The 22,217-nt window shown below is 48.4% G+C and overlaps 1 protein-coding gene across 9 annotated transcripts in view; it reads left to right on the plus strand.

Annotated features, from left to right (window-relative positions):
- The first annotated feature begins 290 nt into the window (after window positions 1-290).
- DHX30 (DExH-box helicase 30) overlaps window positions 291-22,217 on the plus strand; it is a 47,708-nt gene continuing 25,781 nt past the window's right edge. For 2 of the 9 annotated variants that reach the window (XM_055109820.2, XM_034956337.3), the window contains exons 1-4: window positions 291-715; window positions 2,831-2,925; window positions 8,143-8,197; window positions 15,515-15,610. In XM_055109820.2, the coding sequence (XP_054965795.1) occupies window positions 8,170-8,197; window positions 15,515-15,610 (124 nt within the window). In that variant the 5' untranslated portion in view covers window positions 291-715; window positions 2,831-2,925; window positions 8,143-8,169. Of the gene's footprint in view, window positions 716-954; window positions 1,236-2,830; window positions 2,926-8,142; window positions 8,198-15,514; window positions 15,611-16,728; window positions 16,758-19,612; window positions 19,743-22,217 lie in introns of those variants that run through there. The other 7 variants (XM_055109821.1, XM_034956339.2, XM_055109822.2 and 4 more) reach the window with 5 other exon arrangements.

The following is a 22,217-nucleotide window of genomic DNA, read 5'->3' on the forward strand; positions in this document are numbered from 1 at the left end:
CCTAACGTTGTACAGTTTACGAAATCAACGAACCAACACGTTGATTTCATCTTCCCTGCAAACTGGGGAGACAAGACAAAAATGCTCACCTCCCTAAAAAAACAGATTAGACGGGAGATGGGGAAGAGAAGAGGCGTGGCTACGAGCTGTGGCGGGGAAGGCGGGTAGAATCCCGGAGCCCGAGCTGGAAACCGTTCCCCGCTCAGCCATGACCCGGGCTGTTTATTCGCATCAGGAGGCGCGGGTGGCTCGCAGAGGGCGAGAAGACCCTTCCCGCTTTCACACTGCAGGCAGCTAAGTCGCCGAGAAAGGCAGCAACTTGACGCCCGACCCCGCCACCCAAACCCGCTCGCTCTGCGACCCCAGAGCAGCCGGCGCCAACCCGTCCCCTTCGCGACTCCGCCGGAAGTCCCGCCTGCACCGCCGCCGCGCCCCATTGGGCCGGGTGCTGGGGCATCCCGGGCGCTGGGTGCCCCGAGCGGCTACGCCGAGTCCCAGGTGGGGCCGGGCTCGAGGCCCGCGGGGGAGCGGAGCCGTGCGCCGCAGGCGGGCTCCGTGACGCCGGGTGGGGAACGCCGGGCCGGCGGCGGGACTTCCGCCACGGGACTCGGAAGGGGCCGCGCCGCCGCTGCTGGGAGTTGTAGTCCAGCCGTGGTTGGGGGAGCCGCGGCTCATGCGCGGTGCACAGAGGCTTGTTTCACATCTGTAACAACAGGTGAATTGGGCTTTTTATTCTCCCCTTTCGTGCCCTCTTGAGGAGCCTGCCGCGGCCGGGGGTGGTCGTCGTGAGGAGGGGGCCCGGTCCGACCGCCAGCCTGGCGGAGAGTGGGGCGGAGACGCCGGCGGGCCCGAGGAGCAGGCCGGGCATCCTAGGCCTGCCCGGGAAGCCGGCCCGGCCGATCCGTGGGCAGCCAGGCCTCGGCCTGCCGTTGCCATGGAGCCCGGGCGGGGGCGGGGGCCAGACCGGTCCGCCGGGGCGGGCCTCGCAGCCAGGGGCTCCGCGGAGGCCGTGGGAGAGGCCGCTTCATTGGCGCAACGACGCCTTCGCCTCAGGGGATGCGCCGTTTCCCCAGGCAGGGCCTGGAGGAAGCCTCCTGAGTGCCCCGAGACCTTTGTCTACTTCTCCTCCTTCCCGGTGCTGCCCGGACCGTTCGTCCAGAGGGAGGCCCGGTGCCTTCTGGCCCCCCTAGTTTGCCCCCTTTTGCACCGACCTTGTCACTGGGGGAGGCCAAGGGGTGAGGTATTCTTTGTTTGCTGGTGGTAACTTGTCCCATTTAGCAGGGGAAGACCAAATGCATGTTGGGTCCTTTGTTTGCAGTGAACTGGAGTCCCAGGGGTCCTCAGAAACCCTAAGCCAGGGATATGGCATATCTAGTCGTTGTGTAGCAACATTGGTCACTTGAATTGTGATTTTTCAAGGCAGAGGCTGTTTCACTTTACAACCCCACTCCATGAGGGTTTGCCATACACTAGCAGGTAGACTGCAGAAGGCCACTTACAGGCTTTCAACCTGGTTTTAGTTGCAGCTTATGGGCCAGAGTGAAATGAGACGTTGTCTGGTGATTTCCCTTGAAGTTTCTTGCAAGGTGGTAACCCCACTGTCATTGTGGGTTTTAACTACATCTTGTAATTTACACTTAAATCTTAGAGATTTAAGGCGATGTGCAGAAACTACATCCTTTGCTGCGTTTTCTACCGGTGTTGGCTCTTTATCCCTAAAAGATAGTTGCTCTTCAAGTGTTTTAATTTATGTAGCTGTGATACAAAGTTTTATTAGGGCCGGGAGCGGTGTCTCACGCCTGTAATCCCAGCACTTTGGGAGGCCGAGGCGGGTGGATCACCTGAGGTCAGAAGTTTGAGACCAGCCTGGCCAACATGGCTAGACCTCGTTTCTACTAAAAATACAAAAATTAGCCGGGCATGGTGGCGTGCGCCTGTAACCCTAGCTACTTGGGAGGCTGAGGCAAGAGAATTGCTTGAACCCAGGAGGCCGAGGTTGCAGTGAGCCAAGATCGCGCCATTGCACCCCAGCCTGGGCAACAAGAGCGAAACTCCTTCTCAAAACAAAACAAAACAAAAACCACACACAAGTTTTATTAGCTGTTGGACCTTTCTTGCCCCTTTCAGCCTTTGAAGATAACAGTATAATATGTCTCAAGGAATGAACCGTAGTACATTTAGGCAACAGCATAATATCCTGGAAATAAGAAAATTAGCCTAGTATAAGCATGGAGGGTTTTGGAGTCAGCATGCTTCAATGCTGATTTCCATCTGCCCTGAGGCAGCTATGGGATCTTGGGCAGGTTGTATAACCTGTGCTTCAGTTTTCTTCTCTGGAAAGATAATTCCTACCTCACTGGATAGTTGCCTGGATTAAATGGGGTAAAGTCTATGGAAGTATGTTGTGAACTGTAAAAATGGTATTCAACTTTGAGTTATTGTTATTTTCCCAATCTTGAAGAGTATTATAGCTTCTTTATGTTAGATTATCATAATTATTATGGGATTAGAACTCAAAGTGGAAGTAGGTTTTGCTCTGGGCTTCCAGAAAATGCTTTTCAGGCTTACAAGGCTTTCTTTACCTTGACATCTTCTTAGATGATGTCAGAAGACTTCAGCACTTCTACAGGTGCTGGTGTAGGATAGCTCACAATTTAATGGGCCTAGAATGGGTCATGGTAAGTCCTGATTTGTAAGGCCATTTTGTCCAGTATGTGCCCTTCATGCCACTAACAAAATTTGTCCTTGTTAGAGCTAGTAAATGATGGTTGGAGCAACTTTCTTTCCCTATGGGGCCTCCACTGTATTGACTCAGCGTTGTACTTCTCAGGAGGAGGCCCAGCCTCGTGATGAGGAATAGCAAGGAGAGAATTCAGCTCCAGTTCAAAAGCCTACAAAATCTGAGACTGTCATTGCTTTTATAAGGTAAGTTGATTTAGCCGTGCACAGAGCAGTGGTGGATCTGATGCTCAGCTGTACTGTAAAACAAGAGGTATGTGTTAAACCTATTTCTGACCATTTTGGAAGAAGGATATCATTTATTTTATTTTGTTTTATTTTTGAGACAGAGTCTCGCTTTGTCCCCCAGGCTGGAGTGCAGTGGCGTGATCTTGGCTTGCTGCAACCTCTGCCTCCCAGGTTCAAGCAATTCTCCTGTCTCAGCCTCCCAAGTAGCTGAGATTACAGGCGCCTGCCACCATGCCCAGCTGATTGTTTTGTATTTTTAGTAGAGACTGGGTTTCACCATGTTGGCCAGGCTGGTCTCAAACCCCTGACGTCAGGTGATCAGCCTGCCTCAGCCTCCCAAAGTGCTGGGATTACAGGCATGAGCCACTGTGCCCAGCCAGAAGGGTATCATTTTTAGTCATTGTGGAGTCTCTGTCCTGGAACCATCCCCTAGTGACTCTACCTGGAGTTAAATTGTATTTCATTATGCAGGAAATCTTGATATGATAGCATTTTACTTATCTGTAAATTACGTAAGAGACACATTGAGCTACAAGGTTTTTTTGTTTTTGAGACAGTCTTGCCCTGTCGCCCAGGCTGGAGTGCAGTGGTGCAATCTTGGCTCACTGCAACCTCCACCTCCTTAGTTCAAGCAATTCCCCTGCCTCAGCCTCATGCCACCAAGCCCGGCTAATTTTTTTGTATATATATATATATTTTTAGATGGAGTCTCACTCTGTTGCCCAGGTTGGAGTGCAGTGGTGGGATCTTGGCTCACTGCAACCTCTGCCTCCTGGGTTCAAGCGATTCTCCTGCCTCAGCCTCCTGAGTAGCTGGGATTACAGGTGCGCACCACCACGCCTGGCTTATTTTTGTATTTTTAGTAGAGATGGGGTTTCACCATTTTGGTCAGGCTAACCTCAAACTCCTGACCTTGTGATCTGCCTGCCTCTGCCTCCGAAAGTGCTGGGATTACAGGTGTGAGCCACCGTGCCTGGCCAATTTTTTTCTGAGACGGAGTCTCACTCTGTCACCCAGGCTGGAGTACAGTGGTGCAATCTTGGCTCACTGCAACCTCCGCCTCCCGGGTTCAAGCGATTCTTCTGTCTCAGCCTCCTGAGTAGCTGGGACTACAGGCGTGCACCACCACGCCTGGCTAATTTTTTGTATTTTTAGTGAAGATGGGGTTTTACCATGTTGGCCATGCTGGTCTCGAACTCCTGACTTTGTGATCCACCTGCCTCGGCCTCCCAAAGTGCTGGGATTACAGGAGTGAGCCACCGCGCTCAGGCGTGCCTGGCCAGTTTTTTTTGTATTTTTAGTAGAGACAGGATTTCACCATCTTGGCCAGAATGGTCTCGAACTCCTGACCTCAGGCAATCTGCCTGCCTCAGCCTCCCAAAGTGATGGGATTACAGGCGTGAGCCACCAAGCCTGGCCCACTACAAAGATTTTTAAACATTACTGCATTATGGCCGGTCGTGGTGGCTGATGCCCGTAATCCCAGCACTTTGGGAGGCTGAGGCGGGCGGATCACAAGGTCAGGAGTTCGAGTCCAGCCTGGCCAACATGGTGAAACACTGTCTCTACCAAAAATACAAAAATTAGCCAGGCGTGGTGGCGGGTGCCTGTAATCCCAGCTACTAGGGAGACTGAGACAGGAGAATCATTTGAATCCGGGAGGTGGAGGTTGTAGTGAGCAGAGATCATGCCATTGCACTCCAGCCTGGGCAACAAGAGCAAGACTCTGTCTCAAAACAAAACACCATTACTGACTGCGTTACAAGGAAGACCGCTTTCTTTTGGATCTCTATGAAATGTTCTAGAGCTCTGTAAATTCTATCTCTAAAAGATCCTATCTTGATTCTCATAGTATCGTTTTTTTAGATTAGTACAGGAAAAAGAGTGGTACATGAGCCTAAATTTACATATTGGGCTAGAGGTTTAGGGACTTTTAAAAAGCAAAACTGGCCGGGCACAGTGGCTCATGCCTATAATCCCAGCACTTTGGGAGGCCGAGGCAGGCAGATCATGAGGCCAAGAGATCGAGACCATCCTGGCCAACATGGTGAAAGCCCATCTCTACTAAAAATCCAAAAAAATTTAGCCGTGCATGGTGGCGTGTGCCTGTAGTCCCAGCTACTTGGAAGGCTGAGACAGGAGAATAGCTTGAACCCGGGAGGTGGAGGTTGCAGTAAGCTGATATTACGCCATTGCCCTCCAACCTGGTGACAGAGCGAGACTCTGTCTCAAAAAAAAAAAAAAAAAAAGCAAAATCAAGAGTCTATTTGCAAGCAAATTAACTTACAAATTTTTTTTTTAGAGGCAGGGTCTCACTGTGTTGCCTAGGCTGGTCTTGAACTCCTGGCCTCAAGCGATCCTTCACCTGGGCGTCCCAAAGTGCTGGGACTACAGGCATGAGCCACCCCACCTAGCCATTAAATTTTGCTTTTTTTTTTAAAATTTTTTTGAGACAGAGTTTCGCTCTTGTTGCCCAGACTGCAGTGCAGTGGCGCAATCTCATCTCACTGGAACGTCCACCTCCTGGGTTCAAGTGATTCTCCTGCCTCAGCCTCCCACGTAGTTGGGATTACAGGCATGCACCACCACGTCCGGCTAATTTTGTATTTTTAGTAGAGACAGGGTTTCTGCATGTTGGTCAGGCTGGTCTCAAACTCCCGACCTCAGGTGATCTGCTTGCCTCGGCCTCCCAAAATGCTGGGATTACAGGCATGAGCCACTGCACCCGGCTTGCTTTTTGTTTTTTTTTTTTAAGAGAGACAGGGTCTTGCTTTGTCACCCAGACTGGAGTGCAGTGGCATGATCACACCTCACTGTAAACCTCAAAATCCTGGGCGAAGTGATCCTCCTGCCTCAGCCTCCTGAGTAGCTAAGACTGCAAGCATGTACCACCACACCTGGCTAATTCTGAAAATTTTTTTTAGAGATGCGGTCTCACTATGTTGCCCAGGCTGGTCTTGAACTCCTGGTCTCAAGTGCTCCTCTCATCTCAGCCTCCCAAAGCGCTGGGATTACAGGTGTGAACCACTGTGCCTAGCCAGTTTACCATTTCTTAGCAATAGAGTATTGTTTCTTTTTTTTTTTTCTTAAATATATTTTTTATTTTTATTTTTTTGAGATGGAGTCTCGCTCTGTTGCCCAGGCTGGAGTGCAGAGGTGTGATCTTGGCTCACTGCAACCTCCGCTTCCCGGGTTCAAGCGATTCTCCTGCCTCAGTCCCCTGAGTAGCTGGGATTACAGGCATGCGCCACCACAGCTGGCTAATTTTTGTATTTTTACTGGGGACGAGGTTTCCTCATGTTGGCCAGGCTGGTCTCGAACTTCTGACCTCAGGGTGATCCGCCCACCTCAGCCTCCCAAAGTGCTGGGATTACAGGCATGAGCCACTGCAACCAGCCGAGTTTTGTTTTTTGTTTTTGTTTTTTTTGAGACAGAGTCTCACTCTTGTTGCCCAGGCTGGAGTGCAATGGTGCGATCTCGGCTCACTGCAACCTCTGCTTCCCGGATTCAAGCGATTCTCCTGCCCCAGCCTCCCGAGTAGCTGAGATTACAGGCGCCTGCCACCGTGCCTGGCTAATTTTTTGTATTTTTTTAGTAGAGACGGGGTCATGTTGGTCAGGGAGTATTGTTTTTTAAGTAATATTCACTTAAAATGTTTTAGATTTTATAATATTCTGGTTTTCTTTTAAATTAGAATGTCAAATTACACACTTTTTATTTTCACTTGGATAGAAGGTGTCTATGGAATGTAACTTCTTTTTTTTTTTTTTTTTTTTTTGAGACGGAGTCTCACTCTGTCGCCCAGGCTGGAGTGCAGTGGCACAATCTTGGCTCACTGCAAGCTCTGCCTCCTGGGTTCACGCCATTCTCCTGCCTCAGCCTCCCGAGTAGCTGGGACTACAGGCCCGCACCACCATGCCTGGCTCATTTTTTTGTATTTTTTTAGTAGAGACGGGGTTTCACCGTGTTAGCGAGGATGGTCTCGATCTCCTGACCTCGTGATCCGCCCACCTCGGCCTCCCAAAGTGCTGGGATTACAGGCGTGAGCCACCGCGCCTGGCCGGAATGTAACTTCTTAAAGTAAATGTTATCATTGTTGATATTGTATTGAAGTTTTCTCTGTGATATACCATATCCTATGGGCTGAAATTTCCAGCATCCCTTGGGGAGTGGAGGCCATCAGGGCAGACCTGCTATGGACCTGAAAGATTCCGCCCCAGGTCAGCCCTCCACTCCCCACCTCCCCACAATTTGAGAATGAGAGGGAACAGGAGTCAGGAGCAGGAGTGTTGGCCCCAGTAGACTCCAAGCAATGTTGGACGTGATTCTGATTGGCTAAACACTGTGTAGATGTTTTTAAACAAAGTCCACTTAAGGTTACTGCACTAATCAAGGAGTACTGGATTATAAAAACATCTATAAATCTGAGTTTGAGTATTTTTTAAAACAAAATTGTTAAACCAGATGTGTTGCTTTTTTTTCTTGTCATCTCTAAGTATAGTCCTCAGTTAAATATACTAATAAGCAAAATGCACCAAAACTTTTGGCTAATAGTTGTGCTTTAACTTAATATTTGTTATTTCATAGAGACTGCTATGAAAAGCTTTTTATTCTGAATCACTGTACAGTTATTCTTTGATCCTGTCAGTCAAATCTCATTTTTAGGGTCTTGACTAGGTTTTATGAAAGCCCAGTAAGCCAGTTTGCCCATAAGGCAGTCATCAGTCCTGTTTCCTGATGCCACATGACAGAAGGGGTCCGTGTAGAATTTCATTTCTTCCTGGAAGTCCCAAGGAAACCTGCAAGTATTATGATAACTAGGAAGGAAACCTGCAAGTATTATGATGAACTGGGAAGGAAACCTGTAAGTATTATGATGAACTAGATAGAACTACATGTCTCTCATGATGAAATGCATCTCCCTCTGTTTAACAGGATATGGGGAGTTTTAGGACAGGGAAGAAAGTGCTCAATTAGAAAGAAGCAAAGACAATTACTCTAGAGTGGAGCTGGCCTTCCAGTCCTCAAGACTGGGGAGCAGCAGTTGGGGCTCATTAGTGAAGAGTTTCATTTTTTTCATTTTCTGGACAGTGCTCTCCATGTTACTGAAGTCTTCTTTGTGGGTTGCTGGACCAGGAATATTAACCATTGCCTCTTGGCCCTCCTTGTTCTCAGGATTCCAGCTTTCCCTCCTGGCCAGAAATGTTCAGCCTGGACTCATTCAGAAAAGGTAAGACTGCAACTGTGCTTGTGACCTCATGCCCTTCCTTATTGGGATGGGCAGCTCTGAGGGCTGTGAAAGTCTCTCCCCAGTATGTAGTTCTTGCACATTTCTTTGGGTGGTTTTCCAAAGGCCTTTCCTATAGCCTTCCTTTTGCATGGTGCTTAGAATCTGTGCCAACCCTTGCCATGGCCTTTGCCATGCTTCCTCCCAGTGCCCCCTTCTGCGTACTCCCTGCTTATTAAAATCCTTTTTTTTTTTTCTGAGATGGAGCCTCACTTCTGTCGCCCAGGCTGGAGTGCAGTGGCACGATCTCGGCTCAGTGCAACCTCCTCCTCCTGGGTTGAAGCAATTCTCCTGCCTCAGCCTCTGTAGTAGCTGGGATTACAGGAACCGGCTGCCTGCCAAGCTCGGCTAATTCTTTTTTTTTTTTTAGTTGAGACGGGGTTTCACCATGTTGGCCAGGCTAGTCTCAAACTGTTGACCTCAAGTGATCCACCCACCTCGGCCTCCCAAAGTGCTGGGATTACAGGTGTGAGCCACCGTGGCTGGCCTCTAAAATCCTATTTTTCTAGGCTAGTATTTTATACCATCTCCTTCATGAACCTTTCCTAATTCTGTTGACCAAATGCAATCTTTCTCCAATCTTCCTCAGTACCATACCTGTTCGTTCTCATGGTTAGTCTATTCTGAATTAATCATTTTGTCACTAGATTGGAAGCTCCCTGTAGCCAGGGCCTGTTGTGTGCTTTTACGATGCATAGCACCTGGCCAGCATTTCACACATAGTAGGCCTCAGTAAACACTGGTGGAAGTTGGATTGAGTCTGTATTAGGCTGTTCTTGCATTGGTATAAAAAAATACCTGAGACTGGGTAATTTATAAGAAAAGAGGTTTAATTGGCTCACATTTCTGCAGGGTGTATAGGAAACATGGTGCTGGCATCTGTTTGGCTTCTGGGGAGGACTCAGGGAGCATTCACTCAGGGGCAGAAGGTGAAGCGGGAGCGGGCATGTCACATGGCAAAAATCAGGATCCAGAGAGAGAGTTGGGGAGGTGCCACACAATTTAAACAAGATTGGCTGGGCATGATGGCTCACGCCTGTAATCCCAGCACTTTGGGAGGCCAAGGTGGACGGATTGCCTGAGCTCAGGAGTTCCAGACCAGCCTGGACAACACAGTGAAACCCCGTCTCTACTAAAATACAAAAAATTATCCAGGCGTGGCAGTCTGCGCCTATAGTCCCAGCTACTTGGGAGGCTGAGGCAGGAGAATAGCTTTAACCCGGGAGGCAGAGGTTGCAGTGAGCCGAGATTACACCACTGCACTCCAGCCTGGGCAACAGAGCAAGACTCAGTCTCAAAAAAAAAAAAAAAAAAAAAAAAAAAAAGGCCATGTGTGGTGGTGGGCACCTGTAATCCCAGCTACTCGGGAGGCTGAGGCAGGAGAATCGCTTGAACCTGGGAGACGGGTTGCAGTGAGCTGAGATCGTGCCATTGCACTCCAGCCTGGGCAACAAGAGTGAGATGCCATCTCAAAAATAAATAAATAAATAAATAAAATAAACAACAGGATCTCATGAGAGGCTGGGCACAGTGGCTCACACCTGTAATCCCAGCACTTTGGGAGGCCAAAGTGGGCGGATCACTTGAGGTCAGGCATTTGAGACCAGCCTGGCCAACATGATGAGACCCGTCTCTACTAAAAATACAGAAAATTAGCTAGGCGTGGTGGTGTGCACCTGTATTCCCAGCTACTTGGGAGGCTAAGGCACGAGAATTGCTTGAACCCAGGAGGTGGAGGTTGTAGTGAGTCAAGATTGTGCCACTGCACTCCAGCCTGGGCGACAGGGCAAGAATCCATCTCAAAAAAAAAAAAAAGATTTCATGAGAATTTACTCACTATCACAAGGATAGTAGCAAGCCACGAGGGATCCATTCTGTGACCCTTCAACAGCAGAGATTACATTTCCTTTTTTTTTTTTGAGACAGAGTCTCACTCTGTTGTTGCCCAGGCTGGAGTGCAGTGGCACGAGCTTGGCTCACTGCAACCTCTGCCTCCCGGGTTCAAGCAATTCTCCTGCCTCAGCCTCCCGAGTAGCTGGGACTATAGGCGTGTGCCACCACACCCGGGTAATTCTTGTATTTTTAGTAGAGATGGGATTTCGCCATATTGGCCAGGCTGGTCTCTAACTCCTGAGCTCAAGTGATTTCGCCCATCTCGGCCTCCCAAAGTGTTGGGATTACAGGCGTGAGCCACCAGCAGGAGATTACATTTCAACATGAGATTTGGGTAGGGACAAATATCCACACTATATCAAAGTCATTCTTACGTTAGTGATCATAGAAACTCTGGCAAGTCTTGCCGGGCATGGTGGCTCACGCCTGTAATCCCAGCACTTTGGGAGGCCGAGGCAGGCGGATCACGAGGTCAGGAGATTGAGACCATCCTGGCCAATATGGTGAAACCCCGTCTCTACTAAAAATACAAAATAAAAAATTAGCCGGGTGCGGTGGCGGGTGCCTATAGTCCCAGCTACTCGGGAGGCTGAGGCAGGAGAATGGCATGAACCCAGGGGGCGGAGCTTGCAGTGAGCCGAGATCGCGCCACTGTCTGGCCTGGGCGAAACAGCGAGACTCCATCTCAAAAAAAAAAAAGAAATTCTGGCAAGTCTTGAAATTAGTGCTCTACAGCACACTGAGTGAGGGGGTTGCATAGGCAATGGCAGAATTGAGCCTTGACAGGGCTCTAGGGTAGAGTTCACAATGTGTTTATAGGAGGTAAAGTAGCCTGTGGGGACTTTAGGGGCCAGATCCTGAGAGCTTTGTATTTCTTAGAACATGACTTTTTTTCTTCAAGAGACTGAAGAGTAAAGGGCCTGTAGCCCGTGTTGAAGCTGATCCTGAGGCTTCTGTCTGAGGATATTTTACAAATAAATAAGAACCATAACAGAACGTCTATAACTGCTGATTAAATAGGTCTTCCTGATTGTGTCTTCTCTCTCTCTAAGTTGTGTTCCTCGAGGCCTGGGAAACCCCTGGCCAAGTGGTGCCCTGTGTAACCCATTGAATGGGGCCAGAAGGAGGGCTGGACGTACTAGGGCTCAGAGAGCAGCCTGTCCCTGCCTCCTTGTGTATCTCCAGGCACTCCATCTGTTTTCATATTGTTTGAAAAAATTTATTTCTGTCATCCTGGGCTTTTTTTTTTTTTTTTTGGCCAGCTATATGTAAGAAGGAAAAAACTGAACTTGAGATTAGTGTGGGCAGCACATTTTTTTTTTTTTTTAGCTAAAATTAGCACTTTGTGTTTACTTACTAACCAGTGGGCTTTATTGTCTACCCACTTGTAAAAGGTCGATGAAAGCAGGTTTTCTCATGGTGAGTGTCTCTGAATTAATAGTACTGATTTTGTAAAGAGATGGAAAGCCCAATAAAAATCATGATCCTCGGCTGAGCGCGGTGGCTCAGGCCTGTAATCCCAGCACTTTGGGAGGCTAAGGTGGGTGGACTACTTGACATCAGGAGTTCGAGACCAGCCTGGCCAACATGGTGAAACCCCATCTCTACTAAAAAAAAAAAAAAAAAAAAAAGAAAAATCAGCCGGGCATGGTAATCCCAGCTACTTGGGAGGCTGAGGCAGCAAATCGCTTGAACCCGGGAGGCAGAGGTGGCAGTGAGCTGAGATCACACCACTGCACTCTAGCCTGGGTGACAGAGCGAGACTCTGTCTCAAAAAAAAAAAAAAAAAAAAAAAAAGAAAAAAACCTTTTTTTTTTCTGTCTGAGCGCCGTGTCCCATGCTTGTAATCCCAGCACTTTGGGAGGCCAAGACAAGAAGATTGTTTGAGCCAGGAGTTTGAGAGCAGCCTGGACAGCATTGGGAGACCCTGTCTCTCTGTATTTTTAGCAAGCTCCACCTCCCAGATTCATGCCATTTTTCTGCCTCAGCCTCCCAAGTAGCTGGGACTACAGGCGCCAGCCACCACGCCTGGCTAATTTTTTGTATTTTTAGTGGAGATGGGGTTTCACCATGTTAGCCAGGATGGCCTCAGTCTCCTGACCTGGTGATCCACCCGCCTTGGCCTCCTAAAGTGTTGGGATTACAGGCGTGAACCACCGCGCCCGGCCGTTTTTTGTTAGTTAGTTTTGTTTTGTTTTGTTCTGTATTTTTTTAAGGAATAAAATAATTTAAAAAATAATTTTTTTTTTTTTTGGTGGAAACAGGGTCTTCCTGTGTTTCCCAGGCTGTTCTCAAACTCCTGGCTTCATGTAATCCTCCTGCCTTGGCCTCCCAAAGTGTTGGGACTACAGGTGTGAGCCACTGTGCTTGGCTTGAGTTTTCCTTTTACATGTTTCTTTGCTCTTCATCATGAAATTATGAGTTCCTAGGGTGTCATGAACCTTGAGAAGAAATGTAAGTTGATGTGAAGCTTGAGGTTCCCGAGTTTCATTGACTGGGGCTTGAATCTGGCTTTCCCTAATACTAGCAAGGTGTTAACTTACCTGATCCTGTTTCCTACCTGCTATCTTCAGGACTACAGTGAAGATATTAGAGCTGAAATATAGGAAAAGCACCTGGCTGTGGTCAGTGCTCAACCCTTATTCTTGGGCATGGTATGCCCTTGATAAATACTGGAGAGCTATAGCCTTGCCTCAGCATGCAGTGTGCTGTGAGGTTGCATGATTGAGCACCTGCTGCGTAGGAGACACTAGGGTGAAGAGAGCTCTATTTCAGAGATGCTTCTTGGTACTCTGGAGCTTATAGCCTCAATAGGATGGGCCATTTGATGGTTCTGATGGAAACAGCTATAGCAATTCCATGCAGCATTGTGGATGGTGGCCCACTGGGTCTTGTGGCTAGCTACCATCTTTCTCATTATGTAATTTAACAAAGCTGTTGGCAAGAATGCCCATGTTCCTGGTAAGTTACTTGTTACTGCCCTTGCCAGCATCTTAACTTAGCTGTCTGATTTCTTACCTGTAATGCCATCAGACTCAGGCTACAAAGAGCAAGCTGAACAATAAAAAAGAGCAAAAAAAAAAAAAAAAAAGAGCAAGCTGAGTCTTTCACAGCCAGCACAAAACTTTGAAAAACACTGGATCAATAGCAAGAATGTGCATTTTCTCTCCAGGTACATGGTCAGAAGTGGGCTCAGTGAAGTTATGGGATTGTAACAACTCTCTCCCAATTGCTGAAAATGCTTAATGAGATAATAACTAATCATTGAATCATTTATTCTTTTTTTTTTTTTTTTTTTCAATCCAGCATCCCTGGATGTGAATGAGGACCCTCCTTAAACAGGAATGGAGAGGTTGAGCTGGTCATTTCCAACCTTAGCTTCAAGGCAGAACTGGAATTAGTTTCAAAATAAACCTTGATCCTAGGCACTTAGTTCTAGAAGATCCTACAGGCACGTCTGCTGTAACTCTATGTATGTTTTCTGTAAAATCACATACCTATAAAATAAAAAGAAAAAATCACACATCTATAATATTATAAGAGAGCTTATGGGAAAAATAGAATTGGGCCAATGCAACTGCAACTTTGTGACCAAAATATGACAAAAAACAATTATTGGTGCTTGGGAAGATGCTTTGGACCACCTAGACAGGCAGCTCAGGGTGATGTGATGCTGCAAATGTACAAAGAGCCGTCTTCTTCTTTTTTTTTTTTTTTTTTTTAAGACGGAGTCTTGTTCTGTGGCCAGCCTGGAGTGCAATGGTGCGATCTCGGCTCACTGCACCCTCCGCCTCCCGGGTTCAAGTCATTCTCGTGCCTCAGCCTCCTGAGTAGCTGGGACTACAGGCACACGCCACCATGCCCTGCCAATTTTTGTATTTTTAGTAGAGACGGGGTTTCACCATGTTGGCCAGGATGGTCTCGATCTCTTGACCTCGTGATCCGCTGGCCTCGGCCTCCCAAAGTGCTGGGATTATAGGCGTGAGCCACCGTGCCGGGCTACAAAGAGCCTTCTAATGTGAGCAGAGCTGGCAGTTACCGAGGAAGCCCAGGTGGAGGTGGAGTTCTGAAACAGCCACTGTGGTAAAGGAGTGTGTGCAGCTGGGACTGTGGGGGAGGAGGGTTGGAATGCAGGACTTGCTTCTCCCCCAACATTTTGTTGTGAAAAATTTCAAAAATACTGAAACATTGAAGAAATTGTATAGTGAACACCTTTGTATCTACCACCTTGATTCTCTATAGGTATAGGCACTCAATTTTAATAAAAAAAAATAGCTGAAAGGGCTTTTTCTTTCCTGCTGAAGATTATAATTCTACTCCTGCTTTTTCAGCTCCTTTGCTTTCAGAATTTTTTGAAACAAGTCATGTTTTACTGATATCTTTCTCCTCTTTACCAATTGTATATGAGTCAATTTGCATTCCACAAATGAACATCTTTGTAGAACAGGTGGTTTCTCAAGCTTCAGGTGTGTGTGGCCATCTCTGCTCCCCTTCTACCCCATTTACTGTACTGAAACCAGAAGGGCAAAGAGAGCAAAGAGTGCATGCATTTCTCCCAGCCCCCAGACTAGTGACTCTCTGAATGTCACCATTTAGGTGGTTTAAAAGGACCTTAAGCCTTCCTTACCCATATATTTCCGCCTTCCTTACCCACGTATTTCCACCTTCCCGTGGAAGACTCAGTGAGTGTCTTAATTTTCGTTCATGTACCTCAAGTTGTTGGGACTTCTTAGAAATGTACTTTCTGGTTACTAATAAGTAGCATTTAGCCCCCAAATGAATGGAAGTATTTGGAATGGCAGGTTGTTCTCTTTTAGAAAGAGGGAGAAGGCTGGTAAGTGTGTGTCTGGTTTTAGCTCTCAAGCTGGACCCACATAGTCCAGTCGTCCCTCTCTTGCCCAGCTCTTGGAGGGAAAGAATGATTTGAGATTTGGTGGCTGAGGTAGCCATCTGGGGAACGCATAGCAAAGGCGTAGGTAGCTACCATAAGAAGCAGACACGTGGTGCTTTTGAGTTGACGTAGTACCAAGGCTTTCAGCTTTCTCCTGTTGTCCTGTCACATCCTCACAACTTAAGACTAAGAGAAGTATATAGGATGGGTGTTAACCTCATAGGGGGTAGCTAAGGGAACAGGAAGAGTTTGAGGGCTCTCTCTAAGGCTGTCACATATCACATCATATGAGACGCTTGCCTTCTTCCTGTGTGGCGTTGTTAGTGCTGTTCCTCAGAACCTGTGGCTGCTCCCAGCACTGTCCAGCAGCCCTGTTGCCCAGAGCTCCTCACGGATGCTCTGAGTGAGTCAGTTCAGGGGTCTGTGACTGTGAGGGGTGAGAACATGTCGCCCTGATGCCCTCTCTCTTTCCCCAGATCGGGCCCAGCACAGGCAGCGTCAGTGCAAACTTCCCCCACCCCGCCTTCCACCCATGTGTGTCAACCCTGCCCCAGGAGGGACCATCTCTCGAGGTAAGGGAGGAGCCTTGCCTCCAGCAACAGCTTGGTCCAGGGTCTGTGGGGAGGTGGGTGGCAATGGGAGCCCTGGTGCCAGGGCCACAGCCCTCCAGAAAGCGAGTGAGGAAGGGTGGGGTTAGCAGAGCTATTGGAGCCCTGAGGGAGAAATTACTTGGAAAAGTCTGGATTTTATCATGATCCCTTGACTCATGGCCTGGACCCTGCAGTCTTCTTGGGCCTCCTTGTGTGGCCTGGACTAAAGCCTAGGCTCAGTTTGGGTGGTTCTCTCAGCACCCGCATGGAGAATCCACAGGGCTTGGGGCATCGAGGCTCCTAGAAGTCCCTGATCAGGTGGCTCAGAGAGCAGGGTGCTTGTAGCAGGGCTGGAACAGATAGCCCTGACTCAACCCTAGTGCTTTCCATCTTGGAGGCTTTGGGGATACACACAGATCACTTTCCTGTCTCCCATGTGGCACCTCAAAGCACTTTACTGACATTAAAATGTGCCTCTCAGTCCACTTGGCAAGGTAGGCTGTCCTTTTGATTGGGGAGAATGTTAGAGCACCAGGTAAGTGGCAGCTTACCTCAGGCCCTATCAGTACCCAGGGATGGCGCCAGGGATAGGACCCAGGGAAGCATCGCTGCACATGAGCGCCTCCTCTTCTCCCTCAGACTTATTAATATACCTTTTCCAGGCCTGCTAAGGCCAGTGCTCCTGGAAGCCTTTTTGTCCTAATAGCTGCTCTTTTCTGCCCCATAGGCTGCCTGTTCACACCCCTCTGCCTAGCAGAAGGAGCCCTGTTTTAGGTCATAGAGTCATTGTCTCATCTAGAGACAGCATGTCTACTCTAGGGTCTGTCTGTAAAGTGCTTTGAAGGTCAAGAGCTCAGGAGGAGTGTGGGGAACACAGAGCACCTCAGTTTCTGCAGCCCATGCTGCTGCTGCGTCCCAGGCAGTTTTCACACTCCTGCTGCCGCGGCCCTGACTACTGACAGCAGGATAGAAATGAGTACTTCTAGCCCCCTGACCATTTGACTTAGGTTTTAAAGAAATGCCACCCCCCTACCGTTACCAAAACAAGAGTTGATTGCCCTTTTTTTTTTCTTTCTTAAAATGCCCTGTAACTCGAAAAGGCTGAACGTTAACATTTCCAACATGGCAGGTGAGTGGCTCTGAGAGTGTCAGATGTGCTTTGGCTAAGCTTGAAGACGGTTAGTCGGGGTTAACCCGGCAGTTGGCTAGGCAGTGCCTTCTTGAGCACACGCCGGGGAGAACACTGATCGCAGGATGGGCAGTTGCTGCCTCTGGGGCAGCCCCACAAGTGCTGTGCTCTCTTCCCCAGAGGAGTGCAGACCCCTGAGCCTGGTGGTCTCTCCTCACAGCTGCGCCTCCAGGAGGCATCCATGGGTGTGTGCATTTTGCCTTCTCTCTCTCAGCTAGAAGCAACAGCCCCTCTTGGCCTGCGGATAGCGATCAGGCCTCTCCCCTGTGCTTTCTAGCTCCCTAGAGGCTTCACTGGTGCTCCTGCCCTTAAGGAGATGTGTTGCAGCAACAGTCTCTCTGGTGTTTATATAAGGAAAACAGTGCACAGAAAATGGTGGCCATTTATCTTGATCACAGTACTCAGCAGAATCAGATTTGGAACTGAAAAAAAATGATCACCTCCCTACCTCCTTGACCCCCCCCCTTCCTCCACTGCCAATGTCTTCCCAAGGCTTCCTTCCAGGGTAAAGGGTGAGTACATCAAGAAACTCACCTCTGGCTGTCCCCTGTCACTCGGCCCCACCTACTCAGATTTGAGACACAGCACCATGGGATGACACTTCTGGCAGGATCTTGGGGGCCACAAAACTGATCTTTCCTGTCCATTGCCTCAAATAGATGTGTGCCCTCTTCTTGATGTGGTGGTTTACGTCAAGAGACTTGTGGCTGGCCGGGCATGGTGGCTTACGCCTGTAATCCCAGCATTTTGGGAGGCCAAGGTGGGTGGATCATCTGAGGCCAGGAGTTTGAGACCAGCCTGGCCAACATGGTGAAACCCCATCTCTACTAAACATACAAAAAATTAGCTGGGCGTGGTGGTGCATGCCTGTAATCCCAGCTACTTGGGAGGCTGAGGCAGGAGAATTGCTTGAACGCAGGAGGCGGGGGTTGCAGTGAGCTGAGATCGCACCACTACACAATAGCCTGGGCAACAGAGCGAGACTCCATCTCAAAAAAAAAAAGAGACCTGCGGCTTATGTGGAAGGGGAAGCCATGAGGACGGATGACCTGGTAGGGCAGTCGGGTGCCCACCTGGCTCCTGTAGCTCCTCTTACCCGTCTCCTTGCCAGCCAAGTGGATCCTTTCTTGCCATTTTGACCACGTGTAATATATCTATATATGGTTGGGTAAGTTGCCAAAATATAGGCTGAGACCCCTGGTTTCTTTAGGTGTTGGTGGTCCCTTCCACTGTCCCTCCGGAAGTTCTCTGCTCTGCCCCAAAGCCTGAACTATCTTGGGCTTCCTCTTGTTGCCTTTTTCTGGGGCCTCCAAAGTATAGGTTCCTAAAGCATTCTCCCGTGTATTCAGCAGATCCTTTACGCCTTAATTCTGTGCTGCTAGATGTAGTTGTTTAGCACATGTAGTACCAGATGTCATCCCCGATCCAGAAGTGGATAGAGAGATTGCTGAGCCAGTAAATGCTTTCTTTTTTCAGAACTTCCCTCCTTTTTCACAGGGAAAGGAATCAACTTTCTCTCCTCCAAGAATACGGAGAAGGCTTAATGTTGGTGTAAAGAAAGGGGTGCATGCGTAAGGCTCTCTTTTTTTTTTTTTTTGCCTTTGTTTTATTTCTTCTTTCTATTTTTATTTATTTATTTATTTATTTATTTATTTATTTATTTATGAGATGGAGTCTCACTCTGTCACCCAGGCTGGAATGTGGTGGCATGATGTCAGCTCACTGCAACCTCTGCCTCCTGGATTCATGTGATTCTTGTGCCTCAGCCTCCCTGGTAACCGGAACTACAGGCATGCACTAGCATGCCCAGCTGATTTTTTTGTATTTTCAGTAGAGACGGGGTTTCACCATTTTGCCCAGGCTGGTCTCCAACTCCTGGGCTCAAGTGATTTGCCTGCCTCAGCCTCCCAAAGTGCTGGGATTACAGGCATGAGCCACCATGCCTGGCCTTTTTCCTAACTTTCTTTTTTCTTTTTTTGATGGAGTTTCGCTCTTGTTGCCCAGGTGGGAGTGCAATGGTGCGATCTTGGCTCACTGCAACCTCCGCCTCCTGGGTTCAAGTGATTCTCTTGCCCCAGCCCCCCGAGTACCTGGGAATACAGGCATGTGCCACTATGCCTGGCTAATTTTTTGTATTTTTTTAGTAGAGAGGGGGTTTCTCCGTGTTGGTCAGGCTGGTCTCAAACTCCTGACCTCAGGCAATCTGCCCGCCTCGGCCTCCCAAAGTGTTGGGATTACAGGCATAAGCCACCGTGCCCAGCCCTTTTTTCTAACTTTCTTTAAGGTCCTTTACTGATTGATTGATTGATTGAGATGGAGTCTCACTCTGTTGTCCAGGCTGGAGTGCAATGGCACAATGTCGGCTCACTGCAACCTCCCTCCTGGGTTTGAGCCATTCTCCTGCCTCGGCCTCTTGAGTAGCTGGGATTACAGGCACCCGCCACCATGCCCAGAGCTAATTTCTGTATTTTTAGTAGAGATGGAGTTTCACCACACTGGCCAGGCTGGCCTTGAACTCCTGACCTCAGGTGATCCACCCTCCTCGGCCTCCCAAAGTGCTGGGATGACAGGCATGAGCCACCATACCTGGTCTTTAAGGTCCTTTAGAGGAGGAGTTGGTAATCTTTTTTTTGTAATCATCAGGTAATAAATATTTTACGCTGTGTGGGGCATATGCTTTCTGTTGCAGTTATTTGACTCTGCCATTATAGAATGAAAGCAGTCATAGATAATAGCAAATAACATAGTAAATGAGTGTAGCTCTGTTCCAATAAAACTTTCTAACAACAGGCAGGGGTCTGGATTTGGTCTGCAGGCTGTAGTTTTCCAACTCCTGCTCTAGACCAGTGAGGAGAAGATCACAGAAGCAGAAGAGTTCCAAGAGCTGCTGTAAAGAGTTGCCCTTATCTTACAAGAGTCATTGAGGTTTGTGGAGGTGAAATACTTGCTCAGGGTGACTCTTGCTGTTAGAACCCAGTTGAAATAAATGAATAGGAAAAGGGGACTGCATTAGTCCATTTTCATGCTGCTGATAAAGACATACCCAAGACTGGGTAATTTATAAAGAAAAAAGGTTTAATGGATTCACAGTTCTATGTGGCTGGAGAGGCCTCACAACCATGGTGAAAGGCAAAAGGCACATCTTACATGGTGGCAGACAAGAGAGAAAGACAGAACCAAGTGAAAGGGGTTTTCCCAGCCGGGTGTGGTAACTCATGCCTGTAATCCCAGCACTTTGGGAGGCCGAGGTGGGTGGATCATGAGGTCAGGAGTTCAAGACCAGCCTGGCCAATATGGTGAAACCCTGTCTCTACTAAAAATACAAAAATTAGCTGGGCATGGTGGCACGTACCTGTAATACCAGCTGCTTGGGAGACTGAGACAGGAGAATCGCTTGAACCCAGGAGGCAGAGGTTGCAGTGAGCCGAGATCGTGCCAGTGCATTCCAGCCTGGGTGACAGAACAAGACTCTGTCTCAAAAAAATAAACATAAAAAATAAGAAAGGCCAGGCGCAGTGGCCCACGCCCGTAATCCCAGCACTTTGAGAGGCCAAGGCAGGCGAATCATGAGGTCAGGAGATCGAGACCATCCTGGCTAACACAGTGAAACCCTGTCTCTACTAAAAATACAAAAAATTAGCCGGGTGTGGTGGCGGGCACCTGTAGTCCCAGCTACTTGGGAGGCTGAGCCAGGAGAATCGTGTGAACCTGGGAGGTGGAGCTTGCAGTGAGCCGAGATTGCACCACTGCACTCCAGCCTGGGCAACAGAGCGAGACTCCATCTCAAAAAAAAAAAAAAAAAAAAAAAGAAAAGAAAGAAAAGAAAGGGGTTTCCCCTTATTAAACTATCAGATCTCTTGAGACTTACTCACTACTATGAGAACAATATGGGAGAAACCACCCCCATGATTCAATGACCTCCCAACCATGTCCCTCCCATGACACATGGGAATTATGGGGGCTACAATTCAAGATGAGATTTGGGTGGGGACACAACCAAACCTAGACAAAGACCCCCCTGGGAACAAACTAGTTGGTTGGCATCCCTGGTTTTTTTTTTTTTTTTTTGTCTTTTTGAGACGGAGTCTCACTCTGTTGCCAGGCTGGAGTGCAGTGGCGCAATCTCGGCTCACTGCAACTTCTGCCTCCCGGGTTCAAGCAATTCTCCTGCCTCAGCCTCCCAGGTAGCTGGGATTACAGGCGCGTGCCACCATGCCCAGCTAATTTTTGTATTTTTAGTAGAGATGGGGTTTCACCATGTTGACCAGGATGGTCTTGATACCCTGACCTCATGATCTGCCTGCCTCAGCCTCCCAGAGTGCTGGGATTACAGGCATGAGCCACTGCGTCTGGCTGATTTTTTTTTAACATAAAAATCTAAACATCTGTTCAACACATGTGTTGTAAACTAGAAAAAATAGTATAATGAACCTGCAAGTACCTGTCACCCAGCTTCAACAATTAACAACTCATGGCCAGTGTTGTTTTGTGTATAGCTCTTCATTTTGGCTTCTTTAGAGGCAAATCTAAGAAATCATGGCATTTCAGTCTTATGCCAAATGGCTGTCAGAACAGAGTGCTATCCTGAGGGCTTCCTCAAGTGCCACAAAGGGCTTGGGTCCTGCTGTCCAGGTGGGGCCTTTCTGTCTAGACTGTTGTCTCCTTCAGCTTTCAGATACCATTTTCTTTTCCTTTTTTTTTTTTTTTTTTGAGATGGAGCCTTGCTCTGTCACCCAGGCTGAAGTGCAGTGGCATGATCTTGGCTTACTGCAACCTCCGCCTCCTGGGTTCAAGCGATTCTCCTGCCTCAGCCCCCCGAGTAGCTGGGATTACAGGCGCACGACACTATGCCCGGCTAATTTTTGTATTTTTAGTAGAGATGGGGTTTCACCATGTTGGCCAGGCTGGTCTCGAACTCCTGACCTCAGGTGATCTGCCTGCCTCGGCTTCCCAAAGTGCTGGGATTACAGGCGTGAGCCGCTGCGCCTGGCGAGGAACAGCACTTTCACTGCTGGACTTCACGCTGGACCAGCTCAATTCTTGGCAGTTTCCAAAGCTGGGTGTTTTCACCTTCCCCTCCAGCCCTGGGGATTAAATCTGTTTCCTGAAGAGGTCTTCCTTGGCCTGGCTCCAGATTTTCTTTTTCGTTTTTTAAACTTTTAATAGAGTTGGGGTTTCACTATGCTGCCCAGACTGGTCTCAAAATCCTGGGCTCAAGGGATCCATCTGCCTCAACCTCCCAAAGTGTTGGGATTGCAGGCATAAGCCACGGCGCCTGGCCCTGGCTCCAGATCTTCACCAGGTTTACTTTGTAAGCCATTAAATAAGATGGGGCTGCCAATTTGCCAGAGGCACGTGAGAGGTAGTTAGGAACAATTGGTAGGACCTAGAGGGAACTAA

This window comes from Pan paniscus, chromosome 2 (assembly GCF_029289425.2).
Source record: "Pan paniscus chromosome 2, NHGRI_mPanPan1-v2.0_pri, whole genome shotgun sequence".
Lineage (NCBI taxonomy): Eukaryota > Metazoa > Chordata > Mammalia > Primates > Hominidae > Pan > Pan paniscus.